Source organism: Lycium ferocissimum, chromosome 2 (assembly GCF_029784015.1).
Source record: "Lycium ferocissimum isolate CSIRO_LF1 chromosome 2, AGI_CSIRO_Lferr_CH_V1, whole genome shotgun sequence".
NCBI classification, from domain to species: domain Eukaryota; kingdom Viridiplantae; phylum Streptophyta; class Magnoliopsida; order Solanales; family Solanaceae; genus Lycium; species Lycium ferocissimum.
In genome coordinates, this window is record NC_081343.1 from 56,227,244 (window position 1) to 56,247,063 (window position 19,820).

Here is a 19,820-nt window from a genome sequence, read left to right on the forward strand (position 1 = left end):
AAGACTTTTCCATCCCTTTCTTATAATTCATTATTACCCTTTTTATTGTGGGAGCTAATTTTCTTAGATTATGAAGAAAATGCCTTAAGATCTATAAGCTTTATTAATCAAGTGAATAAAGTGTATAAGAAATACAACTTTGTTTTAGGTAAAGCTTATGGAGTAATTTTCTTTGAATAAATGAGTTTGGATTAAGGATTGCTTTTAAGAAATGAGCTTAAGGTGTAAAGTTCATTAGCCTAAAAGAGATTAAAAAAAATATGATGAAAAAGTAAACAAAATATTTTAAATTATTTATAAAAATTAATAAATTGTATATATAAAATTATAAAAATAGTGTATATATTATTTTGTTTGATTTTATCTTCGATAACTAAATATTATCGTTTCTTTTAAAGTTAAAATCAAATTAAATCAAACCCATTGATTCGGTTTGCAATTTGAATCGGTTTTAAACGTGAACACTACTGTAGTAGTAAATAGGGGATAATCATAAAATAATCACACAATCTATCATGGGAGATTATATGTAATCCCAAAGTAGATTAATAATTAATAGGGGTCAAACAAACCCAACTTAGCCCACCTATAAATATGGCCTGACATGCTTAAGACACCCCACAAAATCAAAAACAAAAACCTTTTTTTATTTCATTGGAAACTCCAAAACTGGAAGAATAAAAAAATGGAAGAAATTTCAGACAGATTCTCTTCTTTGCCTGAACCAGTTGTTCTTCATATACTCTCTTTTCTCCCTTTTGACGATGTTGTTCAAACTAGCCTTCTTTATAAACGATGTACAACTCTTTGGACCATTTGTAACGCCCTTAATTTCATTCATCGTCCTGTGGATTCTATTTCTTTAAGAAAGTTTGTTTCTTTTGTTGACAAATCACTCATAAACTTGCACTGTAACACCAACAGTTTTTCAAAACTTCATCTTGATTTCCCTTTCAAACGTTGTTTTTCATCTGATGTTACTGTTTGGGTCATTTTTGCTGTCAAACATAAGGTTAAAGAACTTAACTTGATTCTTTCCAATGATGATGATGATAAGTTTAGTCTGCCTAAGAGAGTTTTTGTTAACTCTTTTCTTGAAAAGGTGAATTGGGTTGGTTGTAAGTTTGATATGATTGAGGTTGTGAGATGTGATTCTTTGAGGGAATTAAGAATGGGATCGATGGAATTTAGTGATGAAATGGTGAAAAAATTTATTTCGGGTAGTCCATGTTTGGAGTTATTGGAGTTGGATAATTGTTGGGGTTTTAAACGTTTGGATTTAGTGGATGGTAAAGTGAGTAAGTTGGTGGTGAATGGGTATAATGAAGTGAAGATGGTATATGATTTTGAACTGGAAATTAATGCACCTTGTGTTAAGGTGTTGGAGTTAAAAGGTTGTTTTGGAATGAATATTAAGTTGAGGAATGCTATGAAATGTGTTTCTGTTAAGCTTGATTATCAGTTTAAGACACCTGATGATGAGGAACGTGATGAGTTTTATCACCGGCAAAGACAAATGTTGATGAACATGCTTATGGCTTTAAGGCATGTCAAAGATGTTATGTTAGGGACCTGGTGCATTGAGGTTTGTGCTATTTCTTTGATATCTTTTCTTTTCAAGTTTTTGTCTTGGAGCATAAAATTATCTTTTTTAAATGTTTTGTTCTTTGATTGAATGATTTTCAAGTATGGATATACTGCATTTTCAATGAACAGGTTGCAGGAGTAGGTTTATTTGTGTGTTCTAGAGTTGATACCCCTCCCCCATCTTCCAATGGTTTCCTAGCAAAATTTAACCTAATCCTTTATGTTGGAAGTATATCATTTGGTTCATATTTGTGATGCAGGGTGGCAAAATTAGCCTAAATCCATTTGATCCGTCCATTCCGCCCAAGTTTTAATGGGTTTGGGTTAGACCGATTTTGAAAATGGGCTGATTTGGGCTAGCTCAAGTTGACCTATCACAAATCATCATCCCAAGCTGACCCATCAAATGAGACCAAACTGATCCATCAACTGCCCTCCGTTAAAAGCTACAAAACATGATTATTCTTTTTTAATTCTGATTTTTTAAAGTTTTAACTATTGAATCTTTTAATAATTTTTATTTTTTAAAGTTTTAATTTTTTTTATTTTTTAATATTTAAAAAACTTAATTTTGTAATTTTAATAACTTTTTGTTTTTAGTTTTTATTTTTTTTTAAAAAAAAATCCTAAGAGTCTAAGCTTACCCCTCTTTGTCTAACCAATTTCCGACCCACCCATATCTGATCCGTTGCCACTCTTAGTTATGTACAACACAATCAGAAAAATATATAAAAAAGACAAAGGGGTAAAAAGATGAATCTGACAAAAAATTTATTTATTACTTCAAATGACATTTAATTTTTTTATTTACTTTACGAATAACAAGGTTAAAATAATTTCGAATAGAATTTATGTATTGGGATAACTTATGAGGAAATATTTACAATGAATATCTTTATTCTTATGAGTGAAAGCCAAAAAAAAAAAAATCGTTTGAGTTTTTTTTTTTAAAACTAGCTAAAGAGTATTGAACCTGTATATCGAACTTGTTGACGGAGATATAAAAAGACTATAATCTTTTTGCTGGATGGTTGGATATGTTGCTAACTAGATTTCCTTTCGTGTTTCTTCCGTCTTGAAGGTTATGGCATCTTGGGGCATGCAATATATGCCATTCACCATGGGCACCTGCGAGTGTTTAACACTGCATACTCCCATACAAGAGCGCTATCTCCCTGGCATTGTATGCCTATTACAAAGTGCATTCAACCTTCGAACGTTGATCATACATATGGCCACACCCTACTTCGAGTTCGAGGTTTGTTTTCTGTATGAAACATTGTTATGAGATATTGGGTTTCACTTATTTAAGCAATGTGCTGATTCAATCGGTAAGTTAAATTCAATCAAACAAACCACTTTCGACTTATGCCATAAATATATGAAGTATGTGAAAACTCCTTAAAATATTGGAGATTAAATCTTGAATCCACCTCTACAACCTAATTGCACAGAAGGGTTGTTGTTGATCTTGCCTACTACCTAGATATCTCCTGCTCCTTTGGCCAAAATGTATGGATGGTAAATAAAATACCTATGATTTAAAATCAAACATTAGAAGATATTTTTCTTAATACAACGATCAAAAAATGAAAAAAAGAACATTTTTTTTAACCCACGTAAATTGTAATGCTCTTAATCTGGACTAATGATCTTTGCTTTCTGTTCTAATAGACTTTCCATTTGCAGACTTGCTTTATTCCAGGTCTAAACAATTTTTTCTCTACTAGAGGAATGTCTCGACTCTCTATGCTTTCTCAAGATTGGGGTGTTCACCTTAAAAAGATTAGGATTTGTGGCTTTGAAGGAATGCGATCTGGTCAAGAAGTTCTATTTCTATGCGATCTTCTTTTGATATCTGCTAACCTTGAGATAATGGTCATTGAATGGAGAGCTGGACATCACAACCCAACTAGCGATGAATCAGATGAGTTCGTGACTGAAAGTTTAATAAGCGTACAAAGACGCTCAAAGAATTCTATGATTTTGTTCAAATACTAATAACGCATGAACCCGAAAGTTGATCAAATTCATGCCTTTCCATTGGATATGATAAATTGTTTTGGTGCAACTCGTTTTCTACTATATTTATGGTCTGATTAGATGGTATTTTACTGGATATTAAGTGGGGTTTTATGAGAATTATTGATGAAATTAGATTTTTAATAAAATTATTACTATTCCGTGCTACATATTTGGTGAAAATTATTCTCCTCTGAACTTTCTTAAAAAGCTAAATTTCCCCTTCAACTTTGAAAGATAAATATTCATATATTCTTTTTCTCGTATTCGTGCAATGTTATCACCCCACTTGGCATTAGTAGTTTATTGTCGTCAATGTAAGGGTTCCTTGAATCCTCTCTTAACATAACCATAAACATATATTATACGCGTTTCTCAATTAAGATAGAATGAATTTTAAACACATGTATGATATTAAGATACTTTTTTATATATATATATATATATATATGCATACCCCACTAATAATAATACTATAGTTGATTTTTCCTGCACATGAATGTATGATTTATCGTTGTTTAAACTTCAGTAAATAAAATATAAATAGAATAGTAATCTAAACGAGTTTTAGAGAAAATAGTAATCTAACGAGCCTTTTTTTGGGTTGTTATACATATTCTCTATAGATTGAAAATTACTTTTAATTACAAGAGATCAATCACAAAAATAGCCTGTCATCATTAAAAAAGGGAACATGAGACCCAATACTGATTAAATGAATCTCAATATTTTTCAAATGAATATTACAACTTCACGTGATCATTTTATATGAAAGGCATAAAATCAAAAGGCTGGGAATCCAGTGGCCCAGCATAGGTTCAGAGAAAGAAAACAAGTGTGCTCATGTTTTGGCAAAGATAGGTTCTAAGATTCCATGTGTAATCAGTTATGTATTATGTTGCCTCCTCCGGATTCTGCGAAAAAGAAAAAAATTAGCTCAGGCAGTCAAGAGGGAGAGTTAACTAGTAAAGTAGTATTCGTTATCTTTGTGTGTCAGGGGCGGATTTAGGTGCGCTTGAGGGTGAATACCCGAACATCCTCGGCAAAAAATTACATGGTATATATAGGGTGGATTTTCTGTCTTTATGTACATATATAAGTTTTGAATACCCTAAACAAATGCAAAAGGTTAACTCAAGTGGTTCAGAATGTTCCAGAGATAACATTATTTTTATGTTTAGCTTTTATTATTTTTTTTCGAACCCCCTGATAAATCACAATCCGCCACTGTAACTGCTAGCAATATTATTGAAGCATATGAAGAAGTGGGGTGACATGGGGAGCTACACAATTGTATTACTCTTTTTCTTTTGGATTGCTCTGAAACCACTAGTTGGTAGTGTTTTTGGAAAATATTTATTATCATGAAATTTTAAATTTCATAAGTAAACTATATAACAATATTCGGATATGATTATTTATATCATGTTCAAGTTGTATGATCTTACATCCATATTAACTTCTACGATCTAGCTAGATTATTTTCTTCATTTTATTGCTTGCTCTCTTTTTTTTACACTGATTTGTTTAACGGAAATTGTGAAAGAAAATTCTAGAACACAAAAAAAAAAAAAAAAAAAAAAGAGACAATCTAAGTGTACTTGGTTGAATAAATACAGTAGATATGTGCTTTTAAAATCAATTAACTCAAAATTGACCAAGTTGGCCAAATATATCCCCTACTTTTTTTTTCCACCCGGTGTCTGGTACCCATATTGGAGCCACCCAACTATATCCGGATTCGCGCGGCGTAGGGCCCCATTCCTGGGGAAGCGCTCCCTACCAAGAATTTTTTTATAGGGTGGCTTCAAGGCATACCTTCCTAGGACCAAGAAGCCCCCATCCGTCATTCTGTGGCACATCTTTGGTAAAAGTGGTCCCCTACTTTTGCCTTCTTCTCTAGGGATTTGGATCCCCTCCAGTTAAATTAGCTCCCCATATATATGTAGAGTTTTCTCTTGTTTGAGTTTTCAAATTTTTTTAAACTGAGACGTGGAAGTTCATAAAAGATTTTGATTAAAGAAACGAAAGAAGCTAATAAAAGATTTTGATTAAAGAAACGAACATTTACATCCTAGAAGCAAGATCAACTTATGATATTTGTGCTTATTGACCTATAACAAATGGGCATACAATATATAGACGTATTTGTGGTTACATTAAGCAATGTGCTTAGTCCACCAAATTGCTATATTTATAAAACGAAGATTAATAAACATGCTGTATAAATCTTCAAAACCAGTCTTTTATAAGCAAACAATTTTTTTATTTTGGCATTTTAATCTTATACTATAAATAAGCAAAAGCCTGATCTTTAATTAGAGAATATTATTTTGTGGCTTAAATCTTGATAACAATTTTGGTTGTTTGGCGCATTCCCTGGTCCATTTCTTGCTGGAGATCAAATGCAGGATTGGAAAAAGTTATCGACTTCTCTCGAACACGTACCTTCTATTTTACCTCCGCATCTGAGCGATGATTACCTGCATTGGCAGAGTCATGCAAGAAGTTTACCGAAGGGGTTTCATCTGAAATTGTAATATATGTGAATTCTTCTATTTGTATATATAAATTGTTGAAATTTCTATAACATAACAGAGCATCTTTTTCTTTTCCGAAATTCCCTTGATGAAATTCCTGCTTTAACCCCACTAAATTATCTCTTTACGTGACCTGACACAGTAAGAAATTATTTACATTAGGCCTAATACATAGATAACCCTTTTAATTTGTCAGTAAGTTGGCAATTAGACACTTGAACTACATTGTTCCAATTGAGCACCTGAATACATGATAAAGTGTTCATATTAAACACTTTAGGTTCAAATTTTGAATTCTTCTTTTTTTTTCTTTTTTTTTTCTTTTTGTGTGTGTGTGTTCTCATGTGTCATTACGTTGATAAGTTAACCACTCAAATTATTTCACCTTGTATAAGCCGTAAAATCTCAGGTCAATTCTAATTGAAACTGGCGTGTATAATAAAGGATTTGACATATTTTATGTGGTTAACTTAATTACCTAATAGACGTTCGAGAACACGTGCAAAAATAACTGAAAGTGTCTAATATGAGCATTTTATCATTTGTTCAGGTACTCAATTGGAATAAACTTTAGTTCGAGTATCTAAATGAAATTTACTGATGTGTTAGGCCTTTACGTTATATGCTAGTTGAAATCCCACGTAAATGAGATATATATATATATATATATATATATATATATATATATATATATATATATATATATATATATATATATTTACTCGTCCACTTTTACTTGTTCACTATACTAAAAATAAATTTCATTTTTTACTTGTCTACTTTAGCATATCAAGAGAAGACAATTTTTCTTCTTCTTGTTTTACCCCTAAAACTAATCACTCATTTCCAAAACATTTTCAAGTCTATGGAGACTATTTCGTACCAATTAATATGGATATTATCATAAAAATATATATATTTCATTTATGAATTCTTAAGAAGCATGTAAAGTCAAAAGTGAACGAGTAAAAGTGAATGGAGGGAGAATATAGAAAGGTGGCATGGATTTCTTGTAATCCCAAAAATAGCATCAAGAGAAGATATTCAATAGCAGATACCAAATCATGAAATTAAAAGATTTTATCATTTACAAGAATGGAAAAGGGAATTACTGCAAAACTGGTAATTAAATGAACCAAACAATAGAAGTGATGCATGAATGGAAAACATAAAGAAGAAAACTAGTATGATTTCCCATTTGATGTCCGAGAACCATTTTAACACCCGATTAATTCAGATACGTGCTATGTAAGACTCATTAAAATCGCTTAGCACCACAACTTTATTGGTAAGAAGAAAACAGCTATTGTAATCAAGTGTAGAGCTCCCTTCATTCCAAATAAGGATCCAAGAAGGGCAATGAAGCTCCTGATATATGCAAACCACAAACCTATCATCCAATTACAATGATAGGACTAAGGGATCCATAGATCAGCAGCTCAATTTTCCCACTTAGATTCTCTTTTGGACTTCAAAGGAGCTCCACATTCAAAAACCCTAATTAATATCTTCCTCTTCACAAATATAAACAAATCAGAGTTTAACAAGTTGCGGTAGGCTATATGAATCCTCGCTAAAAGGATGTCACTCCATTTAAGCTCGTTCTGCATCGCAAAATCATCAAAAATCCATGACTAATTTTACGTTGGTTGTCGGCGCCTCTGCAACCCTCCTCATGTATTCGAGCTTGCAATTGATAATCAATATAAGCAAACTCACACAAGCATTGTAATTTACAACATCAGAATAAATAAATAAATAAATAAATAAATAAATAAATAAATAAATAAATAAATAAATAAAGCTTAAATAAAAATATACTCAACTCTCACCATATCAGCCCTAAGACAGACGAGAAGTATCCTCATGCTGTCTTCTTGACCTTAGAATTAAAGAGGAGGAGGCAAGAAATTAGAACTACAGAGAAAAAAAAAATAGCTAAGAGAATAAAAACTTATGGAACAAAAGTAATCAATAAAAATGTGTACATAATATATATCAAGCCCATGAGAAGTTCTTAATTCCTAAATGAGAAAAATGGCAAAACATATTAAATATTTAGATCCACTAACATGCAAAAAGTAATTAGAAACAAAAGAATTAAAAGCCATATTCTAACAACTCTCTAGATGACCTTTAATCATCCAGAAGTAGACACAGACACACACACATTAAGGATCATGATGTGTTATAGCAACACAAAGCTAGAGTGAAATTATATAAATTCAAATGCATAAGATCATGATGACAAAAAGTTATTGCTATATATAAGGAAAAATGGTTGGTGAGAATGAGAATAAGATGAGGAACATAGAGAGAGAGTTGAGTAGTTGGGTGTGAAATCTCTTTGAAAATGCTCTATCTTTCTATGGTAATATTCCCTTTTTATCTTCTCTTGAAATCACATCCACCTCTCACTCCACCCTACTTCCTACGGCCCTACCCATTAATATGAATAGATTGTTTGAAATTCAAAAAATAAGTTCCTTCTTGTAATGGTCAAATTCACATATAAATGCCTTTATAATATTATGTAATTTATTAAAAAGAAATATTGCTTTTGTATCATATTATAGTAGTAGATGAGCATGGGACACTATAATGGTGTCTCGGGTTCAAATCTATGCCGCCTTTCCTAGCCTGACACTCGTCATAGCTTAGCTTTTGGTTATTTATTGTGTGGTTTGCGCTATCGTATAAGAGCGAAATTTACCTCACAGACCAAGGCCATAATGTACCGCAGGCAGTTCCCTTGTCATAAAAATACATAGATTTATATTCTTCAAATTTGTAATAAAAATTAAATAAGTTTTAATATTAATGAAAATGATGTCAAAAAATATGTGGAACATGCCGAAATTGAAATAGTGTCATCTAAACTGATCACCAACATGCCATGTTTTACCAAGAAACGTAGTGCACGTTTCTTTGTCAAAACAAGACAATTATTGTTACTAATGAAGCAAAATTAATAGAACTAGTCTATACCCGTTCCTTTGAGTCTTTGACTGGGAGTTCCCTTTTTTTTTTTTTTTCCCAAAAAACTTTCCTCACGCACCATTTTTTGGAACCTTCGATGTATGGCAAACTAAGGTTTGATCCTCGTGCTTTTTATGTAACTGATCATTAATTGATGGCTAGTATCAATTGGACCGACTGTATATTACTCAAGTCATCAAGTAGTAATACCGCGGCCTAGGCATTTTTAAGTTTTGTAATTCAAAAATAATTATTTTCACGGAATTTTAAATTTCACAGGTTTTCAGGTAAAACTCTTTGAAAATGTGACTATATTTCCTTACAAAGGTCAAAAAGTTCTTCTGATCTAAGACAATCCCATTAAGCTCATAGCCCATTAGCTTAGTTTCAGACCAGGATAAACTTGTTGCAATTTATCTCTAGATATAAGGATGAGCTGCTGGAACATACTGAATTTTATGTTATTAATGTATTTAATGTTCCTGACTTTTGAGTATTTGGTACATTTAAGCAGGAGCTGAGCCATATAGGGACGAACCCGAAAAAACACTATTTATACATGGTTAAAATAATTTTTTACGTATATATATATAGTTGTTGAACCCCCTTTGGCTTCTTTGTATGTTTACTTTTTTATATGTTGAACCCCCAAAGTAAAAATCCTGGCCCCGTCATGCAGTTAAGGATGTCAAATTTAACGCAAGAAAGCTTAACTTATTGAATAGATGTTTTATTAAAGGACAACTCGATGCACAAAACATCTCGCGTTCATGTAACTCGTAGCCGCAAGGGCGGAGCTAGAGTGTAACATGGGGTTCGGCTAAACCCAATAACTTTTGCGTAGATTCTTTATTTGTATTAGAAAATCTAGTAAACATACGTAGTTATTAACTGCGGACACATGCACCATCTTAAGTTGATGGTCCAGTGGTAAGGAAGAAGGCAGGAAAGCCTTCCGCGTCTCACACCCCAGCTTCCAACTTTCTCTGCACACATAAGTACATACATTTTTTTCCTTTGCTACAAGATTTTTTCCTTTTGCTATATAAGCAGATTTTGCTTTAAAAAAAAATATTTTTAAAAATATAAGATTGATAATTAAAAAAAAAAAAAAAAAAAGGCTCTCCGTTTCTTTCACAAACATCAAATCAAAAATCAAATTTCTTCAAGATCCAAAGCCTATTCGGTCTTCTTCTTCTTCTTCTTCAAAACTACAAAAGCCTTTGCCCACCCTCTGTCGAAGTCCAAACCTCCGGCTGGTGACTAGTACGTACAGGAACTCTTTGAGTTCATCGCTTTTTTAAATATATTAAATACCGGTATTTGTTCGTTGGTTTGGGTTGTTATGCATTAGCTTGAGGTCGTTGTCATGTCTTAAAATTTCGAACCCCCAAAACTCAAATCCTGACTCCGTCTTTGCTCGTAGGCAGGGGCAGAGGGAGGAAGGGCCAAGGGGTTTCATCTTTCAGCAGAAAATTACACTGTTTATACATGATTAAAATTATTTATATATATATATAGTACTCGTTGAACCCCTTCGACATCTTCATGTGTTTACTTTTTCATATTTTGAACCCCAATAATAAAAATTCTGACTCCGCCACTGTTTGTGTAATAATTTGGCAAGCTTAGAAAACCCTTATGTAATCACTATCATGTTAGTGACCTAGTATCTACTACTACTACTGTACTTCCTTAATATATATGAATAAAAAAAATCAGTTTACCAAAAACAGAAAAAGAAAAAAGGATATACTTCATTAAGAGAATATTCAATACGCAAGCAAGTGCATTATTCGGGCTGATTTGCACGGATGATCCATTTTTAGGTTATCATTTACATTTTATTTTTACTTTAAAAAGTTGTGCAAATATAACCTTTGTAAATTATTCTTCTGGACAATATTACACTCGGATCTAATGTTTACATATATATTTATCAACCTTATAAACATAATATTAGACTGTCATCTAATGTTTGCAATAAATTATAAAATTTTAGACGTATAATATTTTCCCCTAAGATTTTTAGCATGCTAAACAAATCTTTAGACTGTGATATAAATGGTGTAAAAGTTGTAAAACAAATTATAAAAATGGTAAAATGTCTATAAGTTGCAGAAAGAAAATGTAAAAAGTGTGTAAGTTGCAACCAAAAAAAAAATGATCATATCCTTTAATAAATAACTTTGCTGCCAAAAAGAACAACTTGTGAAAATGGGATCATTCGCACTTTTGTCCCTATACTGATTTTTAACTTTTGTCGCTCAAGAGAAACAACTTTTTTGTAGGGCATAAATTTATATTTTCACATCATATTATCCTATAAATCATGTCCGCAACCTTAAACTACTTATGCCCCGCAAGGCCAAAGTCTGGTTTTGAAGGATAAAAACTAAAAACGAACCCACTTGAAGGGAAGAAAAATAAAGATCAACCCATTTGAAGGGAAAACCGTGCAATTTCTTCGTGAAAACTTTCTGCATAATTACGCGGTACGTAGAAGTAATTGCATGGTTTGCCCTTCAAATGGGTTGGTCTTTAATTTTTGCCTTTCAAAATCGAATTTATGCTTAGCGGGCATGAGTTCTTTAAGGGCGCGGGTATAACTTGTGGATATTATGATGCGTAAGGCATAAGTTCGATTTTAAAGGGCAAAAATTAAAGATCGACATAAAATAGCGGAAAAGTGCAAGGGCTATTTGCACGATTACCCTTTATTTAAGGGTGGTCTTTAATTTTTTCCCCTCAAATTACTGGTCTTTAATTTTTTCCCTTCGCATAAACTCCTGGGTTCCTGGTTCGAACCCCACTCATTCAAAAAATTTAAAATTAAAATCGCAAGGCAGAGTTTGACTGCAAACTCTATCCTTATTAGGCAGAATTTCAAATTTTACCTTAAGGCAGAGTTTGACCGCAAATTCTACTTGACAAAGTTTTGCCTTCAGGCATAAGGCAAAACTCTACCTTAAGGTAGAAGTTTGCATTAAGGCAAAAAAAAACTTTTTTTTTTTTTTACCCAGCTAAAATCTTACAAAACTCTACCTTAAGGCCTAATTTTACTATGAAACTCTGCCTTGAGAGTTTTCTTTTTTACTGAATCCGGATTCAAACCCCAAATCTAGAGATCTTAGGCGGCGAGAAGTTAAAAAGTTTAAAGCAAATTTGAAAGGCAAAAAATTAAATACCAGTGCCTTTGAAGGACATGCCGCGCAAAAAGATGAAAGCGCAAATGACCCTAATCCGTGGGACCAGTGGACTCGTGGGCTTTTTCTGGGCAGGAAATGAGCCCAAATTAGAACGTGAGACGATCCGAAATTTTAACCCGTCCGATACTTGCAACCCGGATAAAGACATTGATGACACACTTTGATTTCTCAGTCTCCATTCTCTATAATCACAAGAAACAAACAAAAGACATTTCAGTGCTTTATCTTCTTATTTCAATAATCAATTGTGAAGTTGGACTTATAGCCCATTATTAGGTGAGTATATAGTTTGCTTAGCTCATTTCATTATATGTTTTAAAAGCTGCTCGTATGCTTTTAAGGTATAGAATGTTGTTATTTTAATGTACTGCAGCAATTGGTGTTCCAATTTAGATGGAATTTAAGGAAATAATAAGAAACTGTAGACACTTTTGGTTTTTGTGATTCTTACTGATTTTCTATGTGAAATTGTGAATCATAGATTAGGTGTTTACTATTGCAAAAATGAAATAGCAAGAATAATTTCATGGCTGGGATTTTGTTAAAGGTGTCAAATTTAAGTGGAAAACCCCTTGTTAAATGTTATAATACCAAACTCACAGTACCCAAGATTGCTAGAAACCAAAATTACAAATATATACTGTTTATTCATCAATCGGTAGTGAAAGGATGAGATAATCCAAGAATCGAAGGAAAGTCGTTGTATAGAAGGTACCGCATCTTAAAGATATTTCCTTTATCAGTTGTGCATCTCCTTCCTGATAAATGCAAATTCTAACAATTTTATACTTGACAAGTCCTCTCGCAAACCTGAAAATAGATGATTGGTTTAGGGGGCATTAGTCCTATCATTATAGAAAACACCCCGGTTTCTTGTATTATTAATTGCCTTCGTGACTTTTTGTTGGATAATTTCCTCCAATAAAAATTCCAGTTGGAGATTGGTTTAGGGATTTATTCGGTTAGTCCTACTCTTATCACTATATTCCGAACAATCCTGTGCTGAGCCCATAACAAATTGTATCGGCTCTTTGCTTATGCTTCTTCTCATACTTTTGTGTCAATCTGCAAAATTTGTATTCCCAAACGTTGATTTCCAGGTTTTCTTCTCTTCCTCCAGAGCTTCCTATCCTAGACATAGTTATTTGTTTCTTTATTTTTATTCAATTGCTTTATGGATGTTTTTTTTCCCCCTGTTTTGTAGTGTAAATTTGTGTACGATAAGGAACTTCTCAAAACTGGTCCTAATTAACAGGACCTTAGCCCTCTATGGAAGAATGAAATGTCTGGTTTCTCCTTTTAAACATGAGAGTGCAAAGCTAAAACAGTGGACTTCTACAAGTTTTCAGGAAACTTAAATTGAAATCCATGTAATAGCAGTTTTAATTCTTTTGTAATCATGATTAAAAGATGTTTGTATATTGATTTATGCTCTAAGTTTGACTTCAAAATTAATGTCATGTATTCATGTTACCTTCTCAAAAAAAAAAAAAATTAATGTCATGTATTTAGCTTTATTATTTTGCGAGTATATCTCATATCCACATAATGTGAACATAGGTCTTTATTTCTGCGTGATCGATATTGCTCTCCATGTCTGTTGAACGAACTTTGAAGAAGCTAGTTTCTGGTGTCATCCTTGATTTGGATGGTACACTTCTTAATACAGGTTAGTAGTGCTCTTCTTGTTTGACTTTACACTTCTCGAACTATATTCTTGGCCATTCACCAAAATCATTCATGGTATTAGTTCTCAATATATGAACCACTACTCTAATATTCAGAATCATACGCTAGAGTTCCTTTTGTTTCCTTCCGATTTTTACATTATCCGATAGAAATATGGAATGACCAGAAAGATTTGAAATTGGATAAAGATATTCGCAGTTTCATTTTTTTGACTGTTGCGATCTTTATTCTAAGTGTAGATTGTGGTAAAATTGTTCTATCGTTTTGAAATTCTCTAATCATTTTTTTGACTGTTCCGATCTTTATTCTAAGTTTAGATTGTAGTAAAATTGTTCTATTGTTTTGAAATTCTCTAATCAAATTATCTTGTCCAAGGACGTACTTAATACGAGGTTCCTTTATTCTTAGTGGGTTGGCAGCTATTTTAAACTTCGATGCAGAAATTTGAAATGCACTCCGGCTCTAAAGTATGAATGATTTACAAGTATGATGTCCTTTCTGTGCAAAAGAAATTTGGACCTAGGCGTTCTGTTGTAGAGTAAACTGCAGCATAGCATCAATCTTTATATTGCCAATGTATTCCCTGTGTGCATTTGCGATTCTTTTTAGTCTCATGTTCTCCAACGTTAATTTGACCTCTTTGTTCTGACAGATGGAGTTGTGAGTGAGATTTTAAAGGCTTTCTTAGTTAAGTATGGAAAGCAGTGGGATGGCAGAGAAGCTCCTAAAATAGTAGGAAAAACCCCAACAGAAGCTGCAGCTGCAGTTGTTGAAGATTATGGGCTCCCATTATCAACCGATGAATTTCTTTCACAATTTTACCCCATGCTCTCTGACCAGTAATAAACCAGCAATTTAACATAGTTTCATTTCCTTTTCCTTTCTGTTCACTTATTAAGCTTATACTAACTGAAATTGAATTAACTATTGGAGATTATTCACATTAAAATATTAGTAGGCTGACTCTTTTCCTCAAATCTTAGTCTGATTGTTTGTGAGATCTTGTGATGTATAATTATGGAACTGGTATATCTATTGTCTTCTGCAGATGCATCCCACTCGAAAGTTCTTATAAAACTTTGTTAATCAACTTGATATAGGTGGCACAATATCAAAGCTCTTCCAGGGGCCAATCGATTGATTAACCATTTGAGGGGTCATGGTGTACCCATGGCATTGGCTTCAAATTCTTCACGATCTAATATAGAGACCAAAATTTTTCATCATCCAGGTAGGGTTTTAAGTTTTAACACATATTATAAGGTGTTTTGTGTCAGTTCAGCACGTAAGATAGCATTCATGCTTGGTGCTTTGATTGGGATAGTCTTTATTGGTTTCAGGATGGAAAGAATCATTTTCAGCTATTGTTGGAGGAGACGAAGTGAAAGCTGGAAAGCCATCTCCGGAAATGTAAAACCGGATGAATTGTTTAGCTTCGCGCTCCTCGTTTCATAATGTGGTATTGTAGATGTGAATTAACTCTTGTATATCTTCTTCTGTCAGATTTCTTGAAGCAGCTAAAAGACTCAAGATGGATCCATCCAGCTTTATTGTGATTGAAGATTCAATGTGAGTTTTTATCTTCAAAGACTATGTAGCGATTAGAAAATCTAACAACTGGCCAAAAGAAGGAAGAATACAATGGTATCAGTGGGCTGGGTTTTCTCTCTGAAGCATTGAGGGTTTTGTTAGAATTTGTCATGCTCAGCTCAAATTTACACATGTTAAGATGGACAACAGCATACAACAACAACAACAACAACATACCCAGTGAAATCCCACAAAGTGGGGTTTGGGGAGGGTAGAATGTACGCAGACCTTACCCCTACCTCCCAAGGTAGGGAGGCTGTTTCCGGTAGACCCTTGGCAACAGCATGGTTGACTGAATAACAGCTAATAACCTCTGACATCATAATCTATAATTTCCATAGTTATTAGATTTATTTTCTTTTTCATGGACTGAGGTTTAAAATTCCTTGTCATCACTTTTGCATTTTCTAGGCTGAATATGGCCCTTTTCTCTCCCAAGTCCATATTAGTTTTGAATTGGATGTAAATTGTTTATCTCATAACTTAGTGAAAGTAACTCCACAGATACATATGTTAGACCAGGTGTTACTGCTGGTAAGGCTGCCGGAATGGCAGTAGTTGCTGTACCATCTCTTGCAAAGCAGTCTCATCTTTATACTTCTGCTGATGAAGTGATCAATTCTCTTCTAGATTTGCAACTAGAAAAGTGGGGACTCCCTGCATTTCAAGATAGTAAGTCTTCATGACTGCTTTACTTGTGAGAAGTGACTTGATTTCTCTTCCAAATTTTGACTGGAAGCATATACAGGGATAGAAGGTACTCTGCCTTTAGAACCTTGGTGTATTGGTGGTCCTGTCATTAAGGGATTTGGGCGTGGCTCAAAGGTTCTTGGGATCCCCACAGGTATGGTGTCTTCTTTCTTCCTTCTGCTGAATGGCTGATATAAATGCTCGACTCATTATCTGTGTTCTCGCTCAAAATGACAGTTAGAATTTCTCATAAGTTTGTTGGTGGAGTTTCTTGTGAGCCTGTCATATCAGAGATTCTGATTTTATGCCAAATTGTTATTTGGGTTCGAACACCTACAATTGTTGGAGGGGCATTAAAGATTAGTTTCTTGCCTAGTATGACTCAGCATGTTGATGTGCCTTTCTATTCTTATGGTATCAAATACTTTTTCAGCTAATTTATCCCCAGAAGGATATTCAGCCATTCTTTCAGAACATCCAGCGGGTGTATATTTTGGATGGGCAGGATTATCAGCTCGAGGTATTTACAAGATGGTCATGAGCATTGGTTGGAATCCTTACTTCAATAACACAGAGAAGACAATTGTAAGTTTGTCGTGACATATGTTCCTTCCTTATTCTTGGCTTTTTTGGGTTTGTTGATAGACAACTTTACTTTTAGGAACCATGGTTGCTTCATGACTTCAATGAGGACTTCTATGGTGAGGAATTGCATCTAGTTGTTGTGGGCTACATACGACCGGAGGTATTGTGGCCTAGTTACTCTATTTTTGCTTTTCTTTCTTATATTACTTGCTGATATTACCGTCTAATTGTGATGTTACAGGCCAACTTTTCATCACTCGAAGCCTTGATAGCAAAAATTCATGAGGACAGGAAGATTGCAGAAAGAGCTCTCGAACTTCCTCAGTACTTGAAGTACAAGGACGATCCATATCTTAAAAAAATCTCGTTGCCTCAGGAAAATTGATTGTTGAGGCCTTGAAATTCATTGTTGCTTCTGATTGGGATTGCATCTGTCCTATTTCCTCAGAATTATAGCAATGGACTTCCCATCAATTGCGTGGAACGCTCTTCACAAAAAAAAAATAATTGAATGTATAGCTGAAGGAGTAAAAGAACCAAGTAATGGTTATAAAGTGGGTTAAGCGTTGCTGGGGGGCTAATGCCAATGGTAAAGGTTTTCAAGTTCAGGTGTCCATAAAGTGTGAGCCCCTTGGCCAATTTCCAACCCCCTTCCCACCCCCCAACACATTATGGACCTATTTATGTGAATTTTCTGCCTTGGACAGAATTTTTTGTGGTTGTGATGTTGCATTTTGAAATAATGAATGGACTTCAGACTGTGGTGTTGAATTCTTTCTTTTCAGACAGAAAGCTACAGGGTTGGGAAGTATCATTTGTCAGTTGAGTAATGTAACTTGCTTTTGGGCTGTGAATAATTTGAAAGCATGCAAGCTGGTGCACATTATAGATTGCTTCCTTTTATGCATCAATGATATTTCGTGTTATCTTACAATGCAGTCAAAGTCCTCATAGGCGAGTCATGTTTTCGTGGGTTAATTTTGTCACTCATACATATATGCATACATTCTCCGTAGTGCAAACTTATGAATGACTTCCTTGCTAGTTTCAACATTATATCATTTGCAAATAGGCACTCATGAAACATCATATTTTATACCAACGTTTGTTTATTCATAACCAGGGTAAACAATCACCACTTAAGACAAATCAAAGAAGTAAACCCATAATTATTGGAAACTCCTGGTTATATCCTCTTCATTGTTTATGTTCCTGCTTCTTCTTTTTCTCCAAGCATCAGTAGAGACACACTGGCTTGTTTATGTTTCACGAATCAGTGGACCCAAAATCTTATACTTTGGAGTCCGCAAATTACTTTTATCTAATATATACATATCGACAAGCATCACATAACTTGTTTTTAGTTGTTTGAGGCACAATGAAAAATTTCATCACCTGGCTAGTGAGACTATGATTGAGAATGAGAATAATCTTCTTCTTTTTTTCTCTCTGGATCAGAGACTGGGAATGAATAATTCTTACCAATCAGACAGTATTGACTGACACCATGACTACCTCTTCAAATTTTAAGCAGATCTGACTCCAACAGGCTTTGAATAAGGCAGGAAATATTCTGGCTTCCTCTAAATGTTTGATATTGTGAAGTGAAGCCTCTCTTACAGGCAAGTACGCAGCTGATTTTGCAGTGATGTCAACTAGAGCTCCGTTTGCATCTACAGAAAAAACTGTTAATGTGCAAAAAATAAATCTGTAATTGCTTCTTCTTTTGGTTCGTTGTTGGCAATCAGAATAGTAATTTATACTTCAGTGATAAGTCTTTTTTGGACTAACCAAACTAAGCTAAAAATCGAATGATAAAACAATAACAGAATACAATTTTACTAAGTCTCAATCCCAACGTTGGGTAGATAGTAAAAACATTGTGTTTAACATCTCAAAATATGACCCACTTTGCAATTTGAGGAAAAAAAACAGCACTCACTTTACTTATTCAAAGCCTGGTGGAGGCGGATCTGCTTGGAATTTAAAGAGGTGGTCATGTCGAACCCAGGGAAAAGAGAGAACTTCACTAGCCTCTCCTCTACCATTGAACTATTCATTTATTTGTGTATGTGGGTTTGCAAGAAAATAATATCTCTTTACTAAATTTTTCTAATACAAATACAAGGTCTACGCAAAAGTTACTGAGTTCGGCCAAACCCCACTTTAACACCTTTGCTTCTGCCTGGTGAAAACGAAAGGAGAAATGGGGGTGGATGGGAAGAAAATTTTAGGGTGGAAGAACAACTAGAGGGAGAGGTAAAATGGTTAGAGGCGCTGAGGTGGCATGTCACGTGACATTCACCTCATCAAACGTCAGTGCCACGTAAATTGGATGTCCACCTTGGACAAACTTAACGGAGAAGGGGTATATTTGAACCAATAGTATAATGACAGGAGAATATTTGGACTCAAAGTATAACAAGGGGTATATTTAGCTTTTCTCATAGTACAGGGGTATATTTGGCCCTTTTCCGAATTATCAAATTTGGAGATACTTTTTACAACGCAATAGAAGTAAATGATTTGGATAATCTGTCAAAAACTGGATAAACTTTTCATTATGTGGATGCTTAGTAAGGTAATAGTGTATAAAAACAGGGAAAAGAAGACAAAAGATCTGATTGTGTAGATGTGGAACAATTCAAGATTAAATGCTAGAGTAGTTTTTCGATGTCCTTTTATTGCTACACAATATTAACGAACTACATCTCGAATATCTTACTAGTTGAATCGATTTTATAAATCCTAAATATTTATTGCTCTACTTGGTCCATTTTGTTTTACCAATACTTAATATATTTATCATGGATTCTCTAATGCCGAAACCAATGCAAATATCGAAAGTGCCCAGCCTTTATACCAACTAATATTGTTTATGAGGGTGATGTTTTCATTGTGTTTTTTTCCCGTTAAGTATGCATGAATT

The 19,820-nt window shown here is 33.8% G+C and overlaps 2 protein-coding genes across 2 annotated transcripts; both read left to right on the plus strand.

The window, feature by feature from the left end:
* Positions 1-294: 294 nt before the first annotated feature.
* LOC132046124 (putative F-box/LRR-repeat protein At5g54820) lies at positions 295-3,777 on the plus strand. The gene is made up of 3 exons (XM_059436673.1): positions 295-1,585; positions 2,669-2,845; positions 3,277-3,777. Exons 1-3 carry the CDS (start codon positions 605-607, stop codon positions 3,586-3,588), a joined length of 1,470 nt encoding a protein of 489 aa, XP_059292656.1. The 5' UTR covers positions 295-604; the 3' UTR covers positions 3,589-3,777.
* An 8,685-nt stretch (positions 3,778-12,462) lies between these two features.
* Positions 12,463-17,817, plus strand: LOC132046131 (bifunctional riboflavin kinase/FMN phosphatase). Its single transcript, XM_059436685.1, has 11 exons — positions 12,463-12,613; positions 13,898-14,006; positions 14,679-14,865; positions 15,127-15,257; positions 15,367-15,436; positions 15,530-15,595; positions 16,134-16,288; positions 16,365-16,460; positions 16,740-16,891; positions 16,968-17,051; positions 17,133-17,817. The coding sequence occupies exons 2-11, from the start codon at positions 13,931-13,933 to the stop codon at positions 17,274-17,276; spliced, it is 1,161 nt and encodes a 386-aa protein (XP_059292668.1). The 5' UTR covers positions 12,463-12,613; positions 13,898-13,930; the 3' UTR covers positions 17,277-17,817.
* Positions 17,818-19,820: the final 2,003 nt, after the last annotated feature.